The 20,452-nt window shown below is 45.2% G+C and overlaps 1 protein-coding gene across 2 annotated transcripts in view; it reads right to left on the reverse strand.

The window, feature by feature from the left end:
- The window catches only part of LOC124711889 (NADPH oxidase 4-like), a 196,820-nt gene extending 176,629 nt beyond the window's left edge, over positions 1 to 20,191 (reverse strand). Inside the window, exon 1 of one of the 2 annotated variants that reach the window (XM_047242132.1) lies at positions 20,116 to 20,191. In XM_047242132.1, the coding sequence (XP_047098088.1) occupies positions 20,116 to 20,175 (60 nt within the window). In that variant the 5' untranslated portion in view covers positions 20,176 to 20,191. Of the gene's footprint in view, positions 1 to 19,980; positions 20,092 to 20,115 lie in introns of those variants that run through there. The other variant, XM_047242133.1, reaches the window with a different exon arrangement.
- Positions 20,192 to 20,452: the final 261 nt, after the last annotated feature.

The following is a 20,452-nucleotide window of genomic DNA, read 5'->3' on the forward strand; positions in this document are numbered from 1 at the left end:
TGAATTAAATCAGGTGATGCTGAAAGAATTAGATTAGCAAATGAGACACTTTAAGTAGTAGATGAGTTTTGCTGTTTGGGGAGCAAAATAACTGATGATGGTCGAAGTAGAGAGGATATAAAATGTAGACTGGCAATGGCAAGGAAAGCGTTTCTGAAGAAGAGAAATTTGTTAGCATTGAGTATAGATTTAAGTGTCAGGAAGTATTTTCTGAAAGTATTTGTATGGAGTGTAGCCGTGTATGGAACGGAAAGATGGAAGATAAATAGTTTGGACAAGAAGAGAATAGAAGCTTTTGAAATGTGGTGCTACAGAAGAATGCTGAAGATTAGATGGGTAGATCACATAGCTAATGAGGAGATATTGAACAGAATTGGGGAGAAGAGAAATTTGTGGCACAGCTCGACTAGAAGAAGGGATCGGTTAGCAGGACATGTTCTGAGGCATCAAGGGGTCACCAATTTAGTACTGGAGGGAAGCGTGTGGGATAAAAATCGTAGAGGGAGACCAAGAGATGAATACACTAAGCAGATTGAGAAGGATGTAGGCTGCAGTAGGTACGGGGAGATGAAGCTGGCGGAGGATAGGGCTGCATCAACCCAGTCTCTGGACTGTAGACCTCAACAACAACAGGCACAGATATAGAAATCCATCTACACTGATGAACCAAAACATTATGGTCACTGCCTGGTGCCATTGCGAGAAAGTGACGCGGTAAGAGAAGTAAATAAGCGTAGCAGGGACGAATGGGGAATCATTTTAGCAGCGGTACGGATCTAAAATGGAGAAAACTACTTATATAGAGGCCTCTGACAAGAAACAGGGCAGATTATTACAGCCCGACGCCTGGGAACGAGCATTTCAGAAACGATGAAGTTGGTCAGCTTTTTCGTTCTACTGCCGCGAGTATCTATGGAAAATGCTTGAAAGAGCCGGCCGGTGTGGGCGAGCGGATCTAGGCGCTACAGTCCGGAAACGCGCTGCTACTACGGTCGCAGGTTTGAATCCTGCCTTGGGCATGGATGTGTGTGATGTCCTTAGGTTCCAGAATGAGATTTTCACTCTGCAGCCGAGTATGCGCTGATATGAAACTTCCTGGCAGATTAAAACTGTGTGCCGGACTGAGACTAGAATTCGGGACCTATTGCCTTTCGCGGGCAAGTGCTCTACCGTCTGAGCTACCCAAGCACGACTCACGCCCCGTCCTCACAGCTTTACTTCTGCCAGTACCTCGTCTCCTTCCAAATTTCGCAGAAGCTCTCCTGCGAACCTTGCAGAACTAGCACTCCTGAAAGAAAGGATATTGCGGAGACATGGCTTAGCCAAAGCCTGGGGGATGTTTCCAGAATGAGATTTTCACTCTGCAATGGAGTGTGCGCTGATATGAAACTTCCTGGCAGATTAAAACTGTGGCCGGACCGAGAATCTTACTCGGGACCGAGTGTTAGGTTTAAGTAGTTCGAAGTCTAGGGGACTGATGACCTCAGATTTTAAGTTCAAAATGTTCAAATGTGTGTGAAATCTTATGGGACTTAACTGCTAAGGTCATCAGTCCCTAAGCTTACACACTACTTAACCTAAATTATCCTAAGGACAAACACACACACACACCCATGCCCAAGGGAGGACTCGAACCTCCGCCGGGAGCAGCTGCATAGTCCATGACTGCAGCGTCTTAGACCGCTCGGCTAGATGTTAAGTCCCATAGTGTTTGGAGCGATTTGAATCATCCATGGACTGCTTTCCGCGGAGTTTGTCCATCATTGGCCCAAACAGATGGAAGTTGTAAGGTATGAGACCCATGCTGTAGGGAGGATGAAGAAGAACAGTCCATCTACGTTTCGTGAGCTCCTCTCGGTTACGCAGACTTGTGTGAGGCCTTACCTTGTCATGGAGAAGGGGAAGTTAGTTTGCATTTTTGTGACGACGAACACGCTGAAGTTCAAAGGGTTCAAATGGCTCTGAGCACTATGCGACTTAACTTCTGAGGTCATCAGTCGCGTAGAACTTAGAACTAATTAAACCTAACTAACCTAAGGACAGCACACACATCCATGCCTGAGGCAGGATTCGAACCTGCGACCGGAGCGGTCGTTCGGCTCCAGACTGTAGTGCCTAGAACCGCACGGCCACTCAGGCCGGCCACGCTGAAGTGATTCCTTCGGTTTCCTGAGGGTAGCACAATACATTTCAGAATTGATCGTTGCAAATTGAGAGAAGACATCAAACAGAGTAACTCCTTCAGATTCCCACAAAACTGTCGCCATGATTTTACCAGCTGAGGTTGCGCCTTTGAACTTTTTCTTCGGAGGAGACATGGTGTGGCGCCACTCCATAGATTGTCGTTTTGATTCCTGTTCGAAGTGATGAACGCGTGTTTCATCGCCTGTGACGGTGTTAGAAAAAAAACTGTCACAATCAGCTCCGCAACGCGCAAGCAGCTCAGCTCAGATGCACCTTCCTCGTTCTTTGTGGTCTTCTGTTAGACGATGAGGAAACCAGTGGGTGTACAGCTTTGAGTACCCAACTGGTGGACGAGTGTATTAGAACTACTAATAGAGACGTCCAGTTGTGCAGCGAGCAGTTTGATTTTGATCTGTCGACCACCTCTAATGAGAGTGTCCGCACGTTCCAACATTGCAGGAGTCACAGCTGCGTTCTGCTAGCTGGGACGCGGAAGATGGGAGAGGTTTGCGCGACCTTGTTGTGTTGATGGCAGAGGACTCGCTCGATGACTCACTGTGCTTTTTTTTTCACTGTCAGGTCTCTGTAAACAATCTACAAGCGCCTACGAATATCTGCGTTGCTCTGCTTTTCCGCCGAAATGAACTCCGCTTGCAGCGCACCTCTGTTACAGACGCCATTTTGAAGGCTATGTATAGCACTGCCACCTATCGGAACTGCCTGAAACTGTAGGGTCTGTAACTGAAATATTCCGCGATGTTCCACAAGAAATTCCGTATTTTTTCAACCGAACCTGGCCGAGAAACACTATGCGTTGCATTACCTATGCTCGTAAACATGTGGGGCGGAAGGTGGAAATATAAAGAATTATTTCTATTGTATGTTACCGTTCTCAACACAGGCTAACTACAATGTTGGCAACCAGAAAGTGATTAGGAAAAACGTGATGCTTGCAATTAGAGTTCACTGTGCCCACTCTGATGGAGAATTAGAGTTATTGATTATTGAAGTTCATTACTCTGAGGATTTAGGATGATGTCTGGGATTCATAGAAAGTGCAGTTTACTATAACAATTTTCACTATATTCTGAAAACGATAAAGCGTAAAATTCCAGACAAATGATTACCCATATCAGCTATTGTACTATCAGAGCTGTTCAGAGTCTATTGCGCAGATCCTACTATCCCTAGATAATGAAACTGTTCAATAACTGTTATGTAAATGTTCAAAGTGAATGCTCGCCAAAATTTGATGTTAATACTCATCAAACGCCACACTAGTAATGGTAGAAAGTCTGTCCTGCGGCGACACGTGAAAATACGACATACGCAAACTGAAACTACATCACTGGAGTCGTTCTGTTATTAACTATCTATCACAATGCGAACTCATTGTTAAGTGCATATTGAGTTACGTAATACGGCATTCAAGGCTGTTCCTGGCAACTGCTTCAACGTGACGCGGCTTCCGACACGGAGTGCGTGCCAATACGAATCTAGAAGAGAACTGGGACTTTAGTTTTTTTTTTTTCTTTATTGTGATTTCATTCCCCTGCCCCATATGGGCAGGGGAGGGCTGTCAGCGGCACAATCCGCCACTCTTCAGCCAAGAGACATGACAACTAAAACAAGAATAAAATGATACATGCATAAGGAGATAAAAAAGGGGAACATAAAACAGAGTAAGGGGAGAAAATGGAGGTAAAAAGACATGGACATGTAGACGTTCATGGGGGACAGTTAAAAAAGTCACCAGAAAGTTAAAAAACACAGTTGGAGATTCTTGAAACACAGAGAAGACACTGAATGCGCATGCACAGGTTAAAAGTTGGCCACAGTATTAAAAACACTCCAAAACAACACACTTAAAACCCACTTGGAGCACACATGACGAAGAGTAAAACTACCAGGTGGGACCTGCCGAGGGAAATGTCAGAGAGGATGGAAAAGGAGGGGAGAGCATGGGGCAGCTGAGGAAGTGGCAGGATGAAGAGAGGAGGGGCAACTGTGGGTTCACGAAGAGGCAGGAGACACATGGTGCGGGAGAGGAAAAGGGAAGACAGGGCAGGAGGGAGCGCAGAGACACTGAAAGGAGGCACAAGAGATGGAGGGGGAGTAGGAGGGGAAAACCGCTCAGAAGGAGGGAGGAGGAGTAGAGGGAGCCCTGAGGAGGAGGCAGGAAGAGGGGGTTAGAATTGGTAGGAAGGGTAGATGTCAGGGCGAAGCTCATCATCCGGGAGGGGTAGATGGTGGAAGTTGTGTTGGGACGGGAGATGGAGGGTGTGGAGATGGAGAGAGGGAGGGACACAATGGTAAAGACGCAGCAACTGGTTGGGAGTGGAGAGGAAGGGAGACACCAGGGGGTGAGGGGGATCAAGGCGGCAGACAATATATAGTGTGCGGATGTGTTCAAGGAAAAGGAGAAGGTGGGGGAAAGGGATGAGGTCGTAGAGGATGTGCATGGGGGATGGAAGGCGGATGCGGAAGGTGACGCAGAGTGCACGGCGTTCGAGGATTTGGAGGGCTTTATAGAACTGGGGAGGGGCGGAAATCCAAGCGATGCTGGCATAACAAATGATGGGGCGGATCATGGATTTGTAGGTGTGAAGGATGGTGGAAGGATGCAGACCCCACGTCCGGCCGGACAGGAGTTTCAGGAGGCGGAGGCGGTTGTGAGCTTTGTTTTGGATGGTAAGGAGATGGGGAGTCCGGGTGAGGTGGCGGTCGAGTGTGAGGCCAAGGTATTTGAGGGTAGGAGTGAGGTGGATAGGACGGCCATAAATGGTGAGGTAGAAATCATGGAGGCGATAGGAGCGGGTGGTGCGGCCTATGATGATCGCCTGTTACTCTAGTTCGCATGCTCTTATTTATATAGCCGCGGTGCGGAGCAGCTGACAACATTTGCCTTCTTGACCAGCCACTGGGGCTAGCAGAACACCACTTCAAGTTACTAAATAGTTAATTACTTCATTCACTGAAGGCCAATGAAGCTCTCCATTTAATTGTGCACTCAGCAGACAGGTAAGTATCTTGAATAAAATTCTAACGTGGCTAGGTGAAATACTTTTGGCGAGAGAATTATTTTAGTTGTACTGTGTGCAATAGATGAGCTATGAACTTGTCCTTTGGAGAGACGCTACAGCTATAGTTTTATAGCTACCTTTTTGAAACTTCTCACATCTTCGTTATTATAGCGTATCTCCATTCTACCTAAATCTAAACATCCTAGCTTTATCTAATCACTTACTTAATCTATCTTGCTTCTGTACTCTTAGGACACAAAAACAGAAAATCATGAATTTCAAGCAAAATATTACTTTGTGAGATCCAGCATGCTGTTTCCATTAAATTACAATGAAAAAGAAATCCGAATATAAATTTTGAAGTTTATAGCTCCTTCCTGTCGCACCGATGATTTTTACGTAGAATGTCCAAATTTCGAAAACTATTTAAGTTACCAAGCTGAAACTTACCACTTTATTATTTTAGCATCACTACTGACATGCTATTAACTTTAAAAAAAATGGTTCAAATGGCTCTGAGCACTATGGGACTTAACTTCTGAGGTCATCAGTCCCCTAGAACTTAGAGCTACTTAAACCTAACTAACCTAAGGACATCACACACATCCATGCCCTAGGCGGGATTCGAACCTGCGACCATAGCAGTCGCGCGGTTCCCGGCTGTAGCGCCTAGAACCGCTCGGCCACTCTGGCCGGCATTTTAACTTTTCAGATTATTTACTTTATTTTTAAGGTATTGCGCAACATTCGTGACGTCATTGCGTGCGGAACGATTTGAAGTGGAATGATCATATAAAATTAATTGTTGGTAAGGCGGGTACCAGGTTGAGATTCATTGGGAGAGTGCTTAGAAAATGTAGTCCATCAACAAAGGAGGTGGCTTACAAAACACTCGTTCGACCTATACTTGAGTATTACTCATCAGTGTGGGATCCGTACCAGATCGGTTTGACGGAGGAGATAGAGAAGATCCAAAGAAGAGCGGCGCGTTTCGTCACAGGGTTATTTGGTAACCGTGATAGCGTTACGGAGATGTTTAATAAACTCAAGTGGCAGACTCTGCAAGAGAGGCGCTCTGCATCGCGGTGTAGCTTGCTCGCCAGGTTTCGAGAGGGTGCGTTTCTGGATGAGGTATCGAATATATTGCTTCCCCCTACTTATACCTCCCGAGGAGATCACGAATGTAAAATTAGAGAGATTAGAGCGCGCACGGAGGCTTTCAGACAGTCGTTCTTCCCACGAACCATACGCGACTGGAACAGGAAAGGGAGGTAATGACAGTGGCACGTAAAGTGCCCTCCGCCACACACCGGTGGGTGGCTTGCGGAGTATAAATGTAGATGTAGATGTAGATTGCTAGTTACAGCGGACTAGGCTGGCACACAATGGAAAGCATATGAATTTTATGTGGCGTGAGTAGGCTGCTACCCTACAAACAGTTTACAGAGGGGACAAAGGGGCGAAGGAATAAGACCAGCCGGGCGCAGCTTGCCACGTTTTGTCGCGTCACAAACAAGAGGAAGTTTGAGATGGAGTCATCGCCAGCGCCGCGCGTCTGAGTGCTGCCAGGCCCGGCGCCTGACAAGGCTCCCCGAGCGGCGCGCCTAGCAGTAACGCCGGGGAGAGCGCTGCCAGTATCTAATCTTCCGGAGCGGCGAGCGCTTCCCCCACACCATGCCGCGCCACCAGCGACGACGCGGCGGGCGTGCCCCCAGACTGTTCCGCGGCGCCGCAGACCAGGCCGCGCGGAGAGCCGGTCGTAGCCGAGGTCAAGGCAGCCGCGCTGAACGGTGGCTGGCGCGCGGCTGCCGCGAGCCGGGACCTGCCGTGGTTGTGATCAGAACTGTTCGAATCAAACTGGGGAATGCACAGGGCAGGCTTTTGGGACTGGTATTTACAACCTTGGTGATTTTCGTAATACATTGAGATGACAGAAGTTACGTGATAGCGATATGCACATATACAGGGTTATTACAAATGATTGAAGCGATTTCACAGCTCTACAATAACTTTATTATTTGAGATATTTTCACAATGCTTTGCACACACATACGAAAACTCAAAAAGTTTTTTTAGGCATTCACAAATGTTCGATATGTGCCCCTTTAGTGATTCGGCAGACATCAAGCCGATAATCAAGTTCCTCCCACACTCTGCGTAGCATGTCCCCATCAATGAGTTTGAAAGCATCGTTGATGCGAACTCGCAGTTCTGGCACGTTTCTTGGTAGAGGAGGTTTAAACTCTGAGTCTTTCACATAACCCCACAGAAAGAAATCGCATGGGGTTAAATCGGGAGAGCGTGGAGGCCATGACATGAATTGCTGATCATGATCTCCACCACGACCGATCCATCGGTTTTCCAATCTCCTGTTTAAGAAATGCAGACCATCATGATGGAAGTGCGGTGGAGCACCATCCTGTTGAAAGATGAAGTCGGCGCTGTCCGTCTCCAGTTGTGGCATGAGCCAATTTTCCAGCATGTCCAGATACACGTGTCCTGTAACGTTTTTTTTCGAAGAAGAAAAAGGGGCCGTAAACTTTAAACCGTGAGATTGCACAAAACACGTTAACTTTTGGTGTATTGCGAATTTTCTGCACGAATGCGTGAGGATTCTCTACCGCCCAGATTCGCACATTGTGTCTGTTCACTTCACCATTAAGAAACAATGTTGCTTCATCTCTGAAAACAAGTTTCGCACTGAACGCATCCTCTTCCATGAACTGTTGCAACCGCGCCGAAAATTCAAGGAGTTTGACTTTGTCATCGGGTGTCAGCGCGTGTAGCAATTGTAAACGGTAAGGCTTCTGCTTTAGCCTTTTCCGTAAGATTTTCCAAACCGTCGGCTGTGGTACGTTTAGCTCCCTGCTTGCTTTATTCGTCGACTTCCACGGGCTACGCGTGAAACTTGCCCGCACGCGTTCAACCGTGCGAAGCTTTAAACTGCGCATACCATCGCCGAATGGAGTTAGCAGTTGGTGGATCTTTGTTGAACTTCGTCCTGAAGTGTCGTTGCACTGTTATGACTGACTGATGCGAGTGCATTTCAAGCACGACATACGCTTTCTCGGCTCCTGTCGCCATTTTGTCTCACTGCGCTCTCGAGCGCTCTGGCGGCAGAAACCTGAAGTGCGGCTTCAGCCGAACAAAACTTTATGAGTTTTTCTACGTATCTGTAGTGTGTCGTGACCATATGTCAATGAATGGAGCTACAGTGAATTTATGAAATCGCTTCAATCATTTGTAATAGCCCTGTACAGATGGCGGTAGTATAGCGTACACAAGTTATAAAAAGGCAGTGCAGAGGCGGAGCTGTGATTTGTACTCGGACGATTCATGTGAAAAGATTACCGACGCGATTAAGGCGGCACGACGGAAATTAACAGCCTTTGAACGCGGAATGGTACGAGGCGTGTTTTATAATTAAGTACCGTTTTGAAATTTAAAAAAACACGTGATAAGATATCTTAATAATTTTATTTTTACATGAAAGCCTGTACCTTAATCTACTTTTCTACATAATTTCCGTCAATATTGAGGCACTTGTCATAACGCTGTGCCAGTTTTTGAATATCCTCCTCATAGAAGTCTGCCGCTTGACTCGTTAACCACTACATCACCACTGTTTTGTCTTCATCATCGTCTTGAAGACGCTGACCGCCCAGGTGTTTCTTCAAGTGCAGGAACACATGGTAGTCACTGGGCGCAAGATCGGGGCTGTGCGGAGGATGATCTAGAGTTTCCCATCGAAAAAATGTGATGAGATCTTTGGTCTGATTCACCACATGCGGGCGGACATGGTCTTGCACCAAAACGATGCCCTTCCTCAACTTCCATGGACTTTTGCTTTGATTCTGGTGTGACGTAGGCCACCCATGTTTCATCGTCCGTAACAATTTGGATTAAGAAATCATCACCGTCGTTGTGGTACCGCTCAAGGAAAGTCAATGCACTGTCTAAACGTTTGGTTTTGTGTACATCCGTCAACATTTTCGGTACCCAACGTGCGCACAATTTTCGGTAATTCAAGTGCTCGGTCACAATGTCATACAAAACACTACGAGAAACATTAGGAAAGTCATCCCGCAAGAAGGAAATCGTAAAGCGTCCGTTTTCTCTCACCTTGTTGTCCACTTCCTGCACCAAACTTTCATTAACGACCGAAGAACGTCCACTCCGTTGTTCATCATGCACATTTCTGCCGCCAACTTTAAATGCTCTCACCCACTTTCTTAACATTCCATCACTCATAATGTTCTCTCCGTAAACTGCACAGATCTCACGATGAATATCGATCGCTTCTAGGCCTTTAGCACTAAGAAATCTTATAACAGCCCGTACTTCATAGACGGCGGGACTCACGATTATCGGAGGCATCTTAAACACTCAGTACACAACGTAAACAAGGAAGAATCAGACTGTAATGGCGTCAGTGCGTAGATAAAGGTACAGGCTTTCATGTAAAAATAAAATTATTGAAATATCTTAACACGTCTTTATTTAATTTCAAAACGGTACTTACTTAAAAATCACGCCTCGTAGTTGGAGCTAGACGCATCGTTAGGGAATTCAATATTCCGAGATCCACGGTGTCAAGAATGTGCCTAGAATACTAGATTTCAGGCATTACATCTCACCACAGACAACGCAGTGGCCGACGGCCTTTACTTAACGACCGAGAGGAGTGACATTTGCGTAGAGTTGTCAGTGCTAACAGAAAAGAAACAGGCTCAGAAATCAATGTGGGACGTACGACGAACCTATCCTTTAGGACAATGGCGTTAATGGGCTATGGCGGCAGACGGTCGACGCGAGTGCCTTCGCTAACAGCACGACCTTGCCTGCTGCTCCTCTCCTGGGCTCGTTTGGTTCAAATGGTTCAAATGGCTCTGAGCACTGTGGGACTCAACATCTGAGGTCATCAGTCCCCTAGAACTTAGAACTACTTAAACCTAACTGACCTAAGGACATCACACACATCCATGCCCGAGACAGGATTCGAACCTGCGACCATAGCGGTCGCGCGGTTCCAGACTGAAGCGCCTAGAACCGCTCGGCCACACGGCCGGTCGGCTCGTTTGGTTTTTGGTTTGTGGGACGCTCAACTGCCAGGCTCTGCTGGGCTCGTGACCATGTCGATTAGACCGTAGACGACTCGAAAACCGTGGTCTGGTAAGATGAGTCCCGATTTCACTAGGTAAGAACTGATGATTGGGCTAGAGCGTGGCGTACATCCCACGAAGCCTAGGACCCAGGTTATGAAAAACGCACTGTTAAAGCTAGTGATGGCTCCATAATGGTGTGAACTGGAAATGGGTGTGTTCGGCTACTTGGAGGCCATTTGCAGCCATTCGTGGACTTCATATTTCCAAACAACGAAGTAATTTTTATGGATGACAACGCACCAGCTCACAGGGCCAAAATAGTCCATGATTGGTTCGAACAACATTGTGGCCAATTTGAGCGAATGATTTGGCCACCCAGATCGCCTGACATGAATCACATCGAACATATAGGGGACATAATCGAGAGATCTGTTCGTGCACAAAATCCTGCTCCGGCAAGACTTTCGCATTTATGGTTGGCTACAGTGACAACATGGTTCAATATTTCTACAGGGGACTTCCAACCACTCGTTGAGTCCATGCCATGTCAAGTTGCTGCACTCCGTCTGGCAGAAGGAGTTCCGACACGATATTAGGAGGTACCCCAAGATTTTTGTCATCTCAGTGTAAGATTTCTTCGTTTCTTTGTGACTATTTCTTTACGTCATTAGGTGGCGTCTTTACTGCTTACGGGGTGTGTAGGATATCAGGCACAGTCTGTGCGATGGCTGCTCATAATTAGCAACAAAACATGTCGGCCTATAGCGTGTATTTCACCACTTAACTCTATACAAACAATCTGATATCGGGATCTATAAGGCTAAAACGAAAGCGGTATTTTGAGTGCAAAGGTTACTACGTAAATTACATTGTACCTTGGCTCGGAGTGTTTCACTGACCGAACGTGCACACTGAATTGGATTTAAGTTTTACGTGCTTCTTTCACAAAATTTCTTGAGTTATATCCCGAGTTTGTTCCTTAATTAAGTCTGCGTTCGTGTTCGGGTTAACGCTTCATCTTTAATTATCTGGATGTCGACGTAACGTTAAACTGTTGGCTTTCTTCAAAAGGTTTCTCAGACGTTTTGGATCTTACTATCAAAATGATGATGGATAGACAGAGAGGGGAATTAAATCATAATTGTTTTAGTGGTTGTCTGTACGTCGGATGACATTCTAACATGGCCTGATGAGTCAGCTCGCTCTTCTCAACTGCAGACTAACACAGATGGATGTGGGGTTAACAAGGAAGGGTTAACGGTTATACATTTGTCAGGGCCAGGCCTTTGAACTTCTGAAGCTGAACAGGTTATTGCCACAAGTCCTTCTTGTTTCGAAACAACGTGAATTATTGGATTCCCTAGCGTGTCACATTGTGCTAAAAGATGTTAATATTAGACCTGAAAGCTAAGGTTAACTCGAAATAGCTCTACATCACAGATCAGGCAGCTTTAAATAAAAACACTGTATAATCATGAATTTCCCTTATGACCCGAAAGAAGCAGAAATGTTGGGTTAGTGCATAAGCTCGTAGTGTTTCAAGGAACACAACAGATAAACATAACGGAGACTTTAGTCATTAAGAATATTTTCTCCTTCACTATTTACAACAGTCTGGCAACGCTGGAGTAACTTTTCGATTTCGCGACTGTGGAAATCACGTGGTTTTATGGCGAAGAACTCGTGGAACCATGTTCGGAGCGCGTTTTCATCCGGAAAGTAAGTTCCTAGAAGGTTGTTCGTTAGTGAGCGGAAGAGGTGAAAATGTGAGGCCGCAAGATCAGCTGAGGTGGGTGCGGGATGACCTCCCAACCCAACTCCTGTACAGTCTTTTTTGACAGTCTAGCAGAATGCTGGCGGCCGTTATCGTGGAGCAGCATCACTCAGTCTTCCTGGTCATTGTTCTTGGATTGCGTCTGCACGACATCTCAGTTGTTGAAAATATATGTCATCAGTGATGGTTGCACCTCGGGGAAGCAATACTACATCACACCGTTGTTGTTCTTCCAGAGGCATAATATTATCTTTTGTGGCGAATAGGTCTTTGTACGGGGAGTGGGCTCAAGCATTCTTTCCTTTTCCTTATGTTAGCATAAAGACGCCATTTCTCGTCACCTGTAATGATACAGGATAGGAATGGTCGGTGTTGATCACGAGCCAGATGGTGGTGAGCAAGCAGAGATGCAGATATGGTCGCCCACTGATTTTTGTGATTTTGGCTTAGAGCATGCGGTACCCAAACACCCAATTTTGAAACGTTCCCCTTTGCAGGCAAATGTCGCACAATGGTGGAATGATCACAGTTCATCGCATTTGCAAGTTCTTGAGTACCCCGAACTGGAGAGCCCTAATGTCATAACGAACCTCCTTAAAAGGAGAAAATCATAGTCTTGCCGTGTTTCTGTACCATAGCATTATCCTCAGACATGGCGCAAATGTTTCTTGTTGACTCTGCTGCTGTCGCCACTGTACTGAACTCATACAGAAGAATATGTTGGAATTGTTTTGATTTCTGCACTTGGCACTCCATTTTATAGCGTCCACAACTCCACTTACGATCTCCAAATGACAAAATGGCAACTCAAATAACAACAGTGGACTACAAATAAAAGATGACAATAGATAAATAAACCCATAGTAACTGTAATACCGACATGCAAAACAAAAACGGTAAGAACTTTTGCACCAACCTAATAATACATGTGTTGGGCAACGGACTCGCTTATAAAAACACCGATGAATCCCTGAGGCGCTGATCTACGAATAACGTGTGTAAGGCTGGATGCAGTTTTAAGGCAGGAGAAAGGAAACAATTCATGTGTAAATGATGTAGGCAGTCACTGGAGAAAGAGTTTACGAAAAAATATGAAAAGAAAAAATCGCTTAATCACATCGAAGGAACGAAAGATGAAATAGTGTAAGAAGAACAGTGTAAGGTGGGAGAATCTTACAGATAGGGTTCACTGACCGAGACAAATGTGAAACAGAAATTTAGATGACGGGGGAGGGGGACACAATGACCCCCTTGTTCCTAGATTTGTTTTTCGTTTATTCCATATGCAGGAGCTTATTTTGATCGTGTACTCTTAGTTTAGCATCAAAAACTTGATAAGCTATGATAACAGTAGGATGAGCTCTAGTACACAATATTTAACGTGGCTTTCGACAAGTAGTAAATAAGCTTCCCATCCTCCCCGGACCAAATGAAGTGCCCTTGGAACACTCGCCGAAATATCGATCACTATGGCAATATGACAACGCAGTCACATTCCTGGAAATTTTTTACCGAAAGCACAAAATTTTCTGTAAGCCTAATAAGTTAATTATTGAATTCAACTTGACTATTATACAACTCTGAATGAAGATGAAGTGCGAAGAAAACCGAAAACATGCCACGTCTGGATCCCGAAGCTTCTTCCAGTACATCAATCCTACTCCAAGAATGGCAGGAACAGCAAGTGGCTGAGTTTGCCTGTTTCGTAGATTGTGAGGCCAAGTGCTGTTATGGGTAGACTGCAAAAAGAAAACAGTATTAAAAGCTGATACTGTATTTGTCTTCAAGATGTATACCTTATTCTGAAAGGCAATGTTAAAGGTCTTCGAGGAGTACGCTAAAGAAAACATCATGTCACGTCTTTGAAACATTTTACTGCGGATCTGGTCCAAAGACATTGAATGACTGTGTCGTGTTGTTAAAGACTGACGAGCACTATTGTCAGTGATCGTCATTATCTGGATCACTGACATGGCTTATAGAAAAGAAATGCGTGTTAGGAGGACTGATGATTCGGACACCAAACGAACTGAAGCTTCAGGTCAGCATGTCTGAGTTAGTCAGTGCTAGAAACAATACATGTCGTGTGGAACTGTCGTCTGGGATATCCCTTCAGGTAAAGTCGCCTATATAAGAATAACTTTCTTTATTCGGATTCATTGGGTATCTTTCCCTTACGAAGAGTGAGTGCTAGGTTGTAAGTGTGACTGTTTTAGTGTAGTACACTGTGATGATGGTTAGTTCGCGGGGCGCTCAACTGCTCGTTCATCAGCGCCCGTACAAAGTCCCAGTCTTTACACAGTCCAATTTAGCCACTTTCACGAGTGATGAGGACAAAACAAACACACAGTCCCCGGACAGAGAAAAATCCCCAACCCAGCCGGGAACCCCCGTGATCCAGAGGCAGCAACGCTAGCCACTTTTTTATTATTTTTCATTTTGTCCAGTGTAGTTCGTTGCACTTGGTCTGGGCGGACGTCACATGGCATTCGTTCAAGTTGATCGTTGATTTCTTTACTCAGTTTTTTTTTAATTACAGAGGGCCCTCTGACCGAACACGCTGAGCTACCGTGCCGCGTCACTTGACCACGAGCTGCGGACGTCGACCGTGATGAGTGCGTGTGGATTGGAGTGTCTTCAAAGTACTGTGTGAGATATTGACAACGAAAGGAGAGGATGCTGTCTCCTTTCGAATAGCATTAAGGAAGGCGTCGAGCTTAACTTCCTCATTTTTTCACTGCATTCAGTAATGAGTCAAATCAATATGACCATCGCCAAGCGCGAGATTGACTGCTGCTTGGTGGCGATGAGGACATGTGGTGCGGTAAGGAAAGTATATAAGGGAAACAGAATCGAATATGGAGTCATTCTAGCAACGATACAGGCTACGAATAGGATGGTGAAATCAACTGGCTTTCGTGACTTTGACGAAGGACAGGCGCCTGGGAAAGAGCATCTCGGAAATGGCGAAGCTGGTCGGCTGTTTGCGTGCTACTGTCGTGGGCATCTATGGAAAATAGTTGAAGGCTGGTAAAACCACGATTAGATGTTGGACGTCCGCGCCTCATCACGTAATGTGAACGTCGGAGGCTTTCCCACTCTGTAAAGCAGGATAGGCGACGATATGTGGCAGGTCTGAAGACAGGATACAGCCCTAGAGCAGGTGCAACTGTTTTGAAGCATACGGTTCAGCACACGTTGCTGAACATGAGATTCCGGAGCAAACGACCCCTACACTTTTCCATGTTGACACAAAGACATCGTCAACTGTACGAGAGTCGTTCAATAAGTAATGCAACACATTCTTTTCTCGGCCAACTCCGGTTGAAAAAATGCGAAATTTGTTATGAAAGACCGTGGACTATTCCTGCTTCAGCCCCTATTATTTCATGAAGTTTCGATTGGTGGCGGCGCTACACATAGTCTTCAAAATGGCGTCTGTCGTGGAGGTGCGTTCCAAGAAAAGAGCTGTCATTGGCGCATAACCACAGCATCGCAAATGTTCATAGGAGCTTGCAGAACGTCTACAGAGACCTTACAGTGAACAAAAGCGAGTCGAGTCGTTGGGCGAGGCGTCTGTCATCATCGCAACAAGACCGCGCAAAGCAGTCCAATCTCCCCCGTGCCTCCCGACTTCCATCTGTTTGGCCCAATGAAGGTTGCACTCCGTAGGAAGCAGAACTAGGATGATGGGTAAGTTATTGATGCAGCAAGACGTTGGCTCCGATTTCGACTAGTGGAATGGTACCATGCGTACTTACAGACCCTCCCAGTAAGGCGGCGTAAGGTCGTCGCAATGAAGGGAGATTATGTTGAAAAATAGAGTTCTGTAGCCAAAAGATTGGGGAATAATATTGTGTATTTGAATAGTGAATAAAACCAACCTGGCTTCAGAAAAGAAAAATGTGCTGCATTACTTATTAACGCCCCTCGTAATTGCAGTGGGCAGAGGCTCATCGGCACTGGACGGTGAATCAACGGAAACGTGTCGCCAGGCCGAATGAATACCGTTTATTGTTACGCCAGGTCGGTGGTAGATACGGCATTCAGACCAACAGTTTCTCGAAATACGCACTGCGCCATGAACGCACGCTGTTGGTGAGATTATTATGCTATGGCTGATATTCCCCGGAGCTTCCACCTAACCTGAGGTGGTAACGGAGTCATCATAACAGCTGTGGACTTCATGAACGTTATTGCGAATCACTTGCAACTGTTCATTCTTGATGTCTTGCCCGATGGGATGCCATCTCTCAGCAGGATATCTACCCGTGTCACAAGGCCAGATTCGTGCTAAAATGGTGTGAGGAACAAGATAATGAAGTCACTTAATGACGGAGGCACAGAATTAGCACGATCAGAGCTAGATCGAACACTTCTGGGACGCTACCGGGCGCCAGCTGTGAGCTAAGAAACTACTCGCCCGTAATGTTCGGGAACTGTGTGATATGTCTGTAGACATCTGGTGCTACATACCTCCGGACACTTACAAAGGACTATAAATAAGCCATGCCACGTAGAGTGTCGCTGTATTGCGTCCCGAACGTGGACCAACGCGCTATTAAGCGGGTAGTAATAATGTTTTGGTTCATTAGCGCAAGACACTGCGAAGCGTCTGGAACTTAAATTAAGCAATTATCCGAAAGTATGGCGATTAAGAACTATACACTACGACCTCTCCCCTTGCTAGCCAGATACTACCACAATTTCTACCACCAGGATGATAAGCGACTACCGCAGAATTAAACACCACCGCAACCAGCGTGTCTTATCTTCCCTACATAGGTGGCTTAGAAAACTTGATAGCTTGAAAACAAAGAAGCTGTGCTACATTCCGCTAAGAGTGGCTGAATCTTTCGCTTAGTTTGCAGCGTCATATTTTGCTAACAGCAATGAAAGAACTGTTGCGAACTTAGGAACAAGTCGTGTTTTAGAGCAGCAAAATGTAGTACTAGCAGTACCTGTAGTAAGACAACGATGAGAGAAGACGTGAAGCTGTTACTGAACAGGCGAACATTGGAAGTTACATGCCCGTTTTCTTTTATGCTCGACGAGAACTGTGAACGCTAATTTCATCACTGACAAATTTCGCAGGTGCTCCTGCTTATCATAGCAGACCTCTGAACGTACATTGTTGGTGGTTTGGTACTCATTAACTACATAGCATGTTTAATTCATATTTGATTTACTGGGAAGCTCCCGTTTGAACTAAAATCTCTCTAATTTTTGCCTTCACGGTATTTTCGCGAGATATACGTTGGAGAGAGCAATGTATTGGTTGACGTAGGTGAAGAGAAACTGAAATAAATCTGGAATTTAACACATTTGTAATCTCATCAGAATGTTAGAAATGGACTGAAAAATTTCTCACACACAAGACTAAAATACAGAAAAATTATTTAAATAAAAATCAGCTTTTAATCTACCATGTTTTTAAATCGGACTAATAATTTTAAATAATGTCTCCCAGCCCTGTAAAGTTCCTAAGGCCATACAAATTGTCCCTAAAATTTGTGACTGTGAATGAAGCTACTGTAAGATTTAAAAGGGAACATGTGGGGCGCATGTAATACGTCATTAATGCGTAAATACGAGTTCACCTTCTTCCTAATATATTCATTGCACGCGCCTCACGTTCTCGTGTTTTAAATCCTATAAGTATTTTAGTAGATATTAAAAATTTTCTGTCACAAATTTTCAGGACAATTCATATAGGATTAGAAACGTGCACAGGGCTAGGAAGAATTTTTTAAACTTTTTTGCCCAATTTAAAAACCTGGTTTATTAAAAACTGATTTAACGGGAACTGTGTAGTGAGCGGTCTAAAGCATCAGTTAATTTTAGCATTCAGTATAAATTTTCTTATAATTATATATTCGAAAGACCGAGTTCTTAATGAAGAGAAAACAGAAAAAAAAGTTCACCACCAGAGAAACATGGAGATAATGTATGTATTAGTTACACCAGGAAAAAACCTGCCTGTCGTAATAACATATCAGTAGAAGTTCAAAGTATCAGAAAATTGTCTTAAGTATACAATTGTGTTGGTGGTACACGTTCCAGAAATATAAAAAAAGTAAGGAGAGAGACTGTGATGACTTTCAGCTAATGGATATTCCTGCTTTACTATATGGAAGTCAAATGTGAATTCTAATGAAAAAGAAGCAAAATGGTTTACATATAGTACACCTACATCTGTACTCTGCAAGCCATCTTACGGTGTGTGGCAAAGGACACTTCTGATACCACTATCTCTATCCACCCCCTCCCTCCTTTCCCTGTTCCATTTGCAAATGGTGCGTGGGGGATTGACGGTAAACTTCCACATTAACTGTAATTTCTCGGATTTTCTCGTTGCGATCATTTCGCGAGACGTAAGTGAGAGGAAGTAATATGTTGCTCGTCTCTTCCAGGAATATACTCTTTCGGAATTCCAGCATTACGTTTTTGAGAAAAGCTGAAGGTAGACAAGAAGAGACAGGGGAAAAATGTAGACAGAGGAACAGAATTACAAATACTCAGCGTGAGACAGCATGCAGGGCTGTAGGACAGAATTAATAAATCAGTTTCGTAGTCGCGACCACACCCTTGTACCAGAAAAGATATGTACATTCAAGCCCAAGGGTGACAGAAGATCGGGAAAAATGTGGGAAGACTGACATTGTCAGCAATAAGAAGCCCTAAAAAGATACACTCAGCAACGAGAAGATGGCGCCTAAGTTGGTTTTGTATGGTAGTGTCTGGCAATATAATTAACATCACCATATGGTCTGCAGCAAGGAATTGTTAAATGTGACAGTTTTTTTAGTGGGCCCTATTGGCTAAAAATGAGCACGAGGTGCCCGAAACGCGTCACAAATCTGCATCTGTGCTCTACAAACCACTGTGAAGTGCGTGGCAGAGGGTACATACCATTGTACCTGTTAGTACTTTTCCCGTTCGATCACACATGGAGCGCGGGAAGAATGATTGTTTAAAGGTCTCTCTGCCTGCTGTAATTAATCTAATCTTGTCCTCACTATCGCTATGGAAACGATGTGTAGGGAGTTGTAATATATTTCTAGAATCATCATTTAAAGACAGTTCTTGAAGCTTTGTTAGTAGTCTTTCTCGAAATCGCTTCCGTCTGTCTTTAAGAGTTTGCCGGTTCAGTTATTTCAACATCTCTGTGACAGTCTCCCGCGGGTGAAACAAAACTATAACATTTCATGTTGCCCTGTTATTCCTATTTGTTTCGGGTCCCACACACTTCTGGGATGAGTCGCACAAGTAAATTGTAAGCAGCCTCCTTTGCAGACTGACTGTGCTTCCCTGGTAGTCCACCAATAAACCGAAGTCTGACACCTGTTTTACCCACGGCTATGTGACTGTTCCGTTTCACGTCCCTACTAAGTGTTACTTCAAGGTATTTGAGTTTACCGATGCCAGCTGTGACTCACAGTTATTATATTCGTAGAAGACAACGTTTTTTTGTTTCGCAATGCGCACAATTTTACATTTCTGAAAATTTAAAGCACGTTGCCAATCTTCGCATCACTTTGAAATCTTATAAAGGTCTGACCGAATGTTTGTACGGCATTGTTCAGACTGTACTTCATTCTACATAACTGCATTATCTGGGAAAAGTCTGAGATTTGCTATTAATATTGTCCGCAAGGTTATACATTTACGACGTGAACAGAAAGTTACTTCTGCATCTGTCGATCACTCCCCATCCAAAGTAACATATTGCGTCCGCGCAATGAAGAAACCCTCAGTCCAGTCACAAATTTCGCCTCATACCCCATAAGATCATACTTTTCATAATAAGCGTAAATGTGGTACTGAGGCGAATGTTCTTCGGAAATACTGCAAAATCTCCCATCTAAAACACGTGTTATTCATAACTGCTCACCAACAAGAGTGACTGTGAGCATAATGTAGCTGTGCGCTGCTCCTTTACTCCGACAGAGCAGCACGTGTGATATCAGGGCGACGCCCCAGAGAGGTGAGCGCTCGGCCTTTGTGCTCGGTTAGCCCGTTCACTCACCAGCAACCAGAAAGACGCGCGGCGAAGCCAGCTCCGACCTCTGCACCGGCGGCGAGCCATCGCAGCACTGGCTCGCCGCAGCAGCCGCGTGTGCTGCCGGGCTGCGCGCGAACCGGAGGCTGGGAGAACGCGGGGTAGGAATGCAAGTGGGAGGGAGAAGAGAGAAGTGGTGGAGGCGAAAGACGAGGAGGCAAGCAGGCGGGAGCCACCCTGCGCATGCGCGCAGCGTGCCGCCTCCGTGGGCTACAGCGCCGTCCACTACCGAGCATCGTGAAGCATCATTCTGCAGAAATTTCGGCCCTATTTGATGTCTCGCGTTCTGCTACATCATGTTATT

Source organism: Schistocerca piceifrons, chromosome 8, assembly GCF_021461385.2.
Source record: "Schistocerca piceifrons isolate TAMUIC-IGC-003096 chromosome 8, iqSchPice1.1, whole genome shotgun sequence".
NCBI lineage: Eukaryota > Metazoa > Arthropoda > Insecta > Orthoptera > Acrididae > Schistocerca > Schistocerca piceifrons.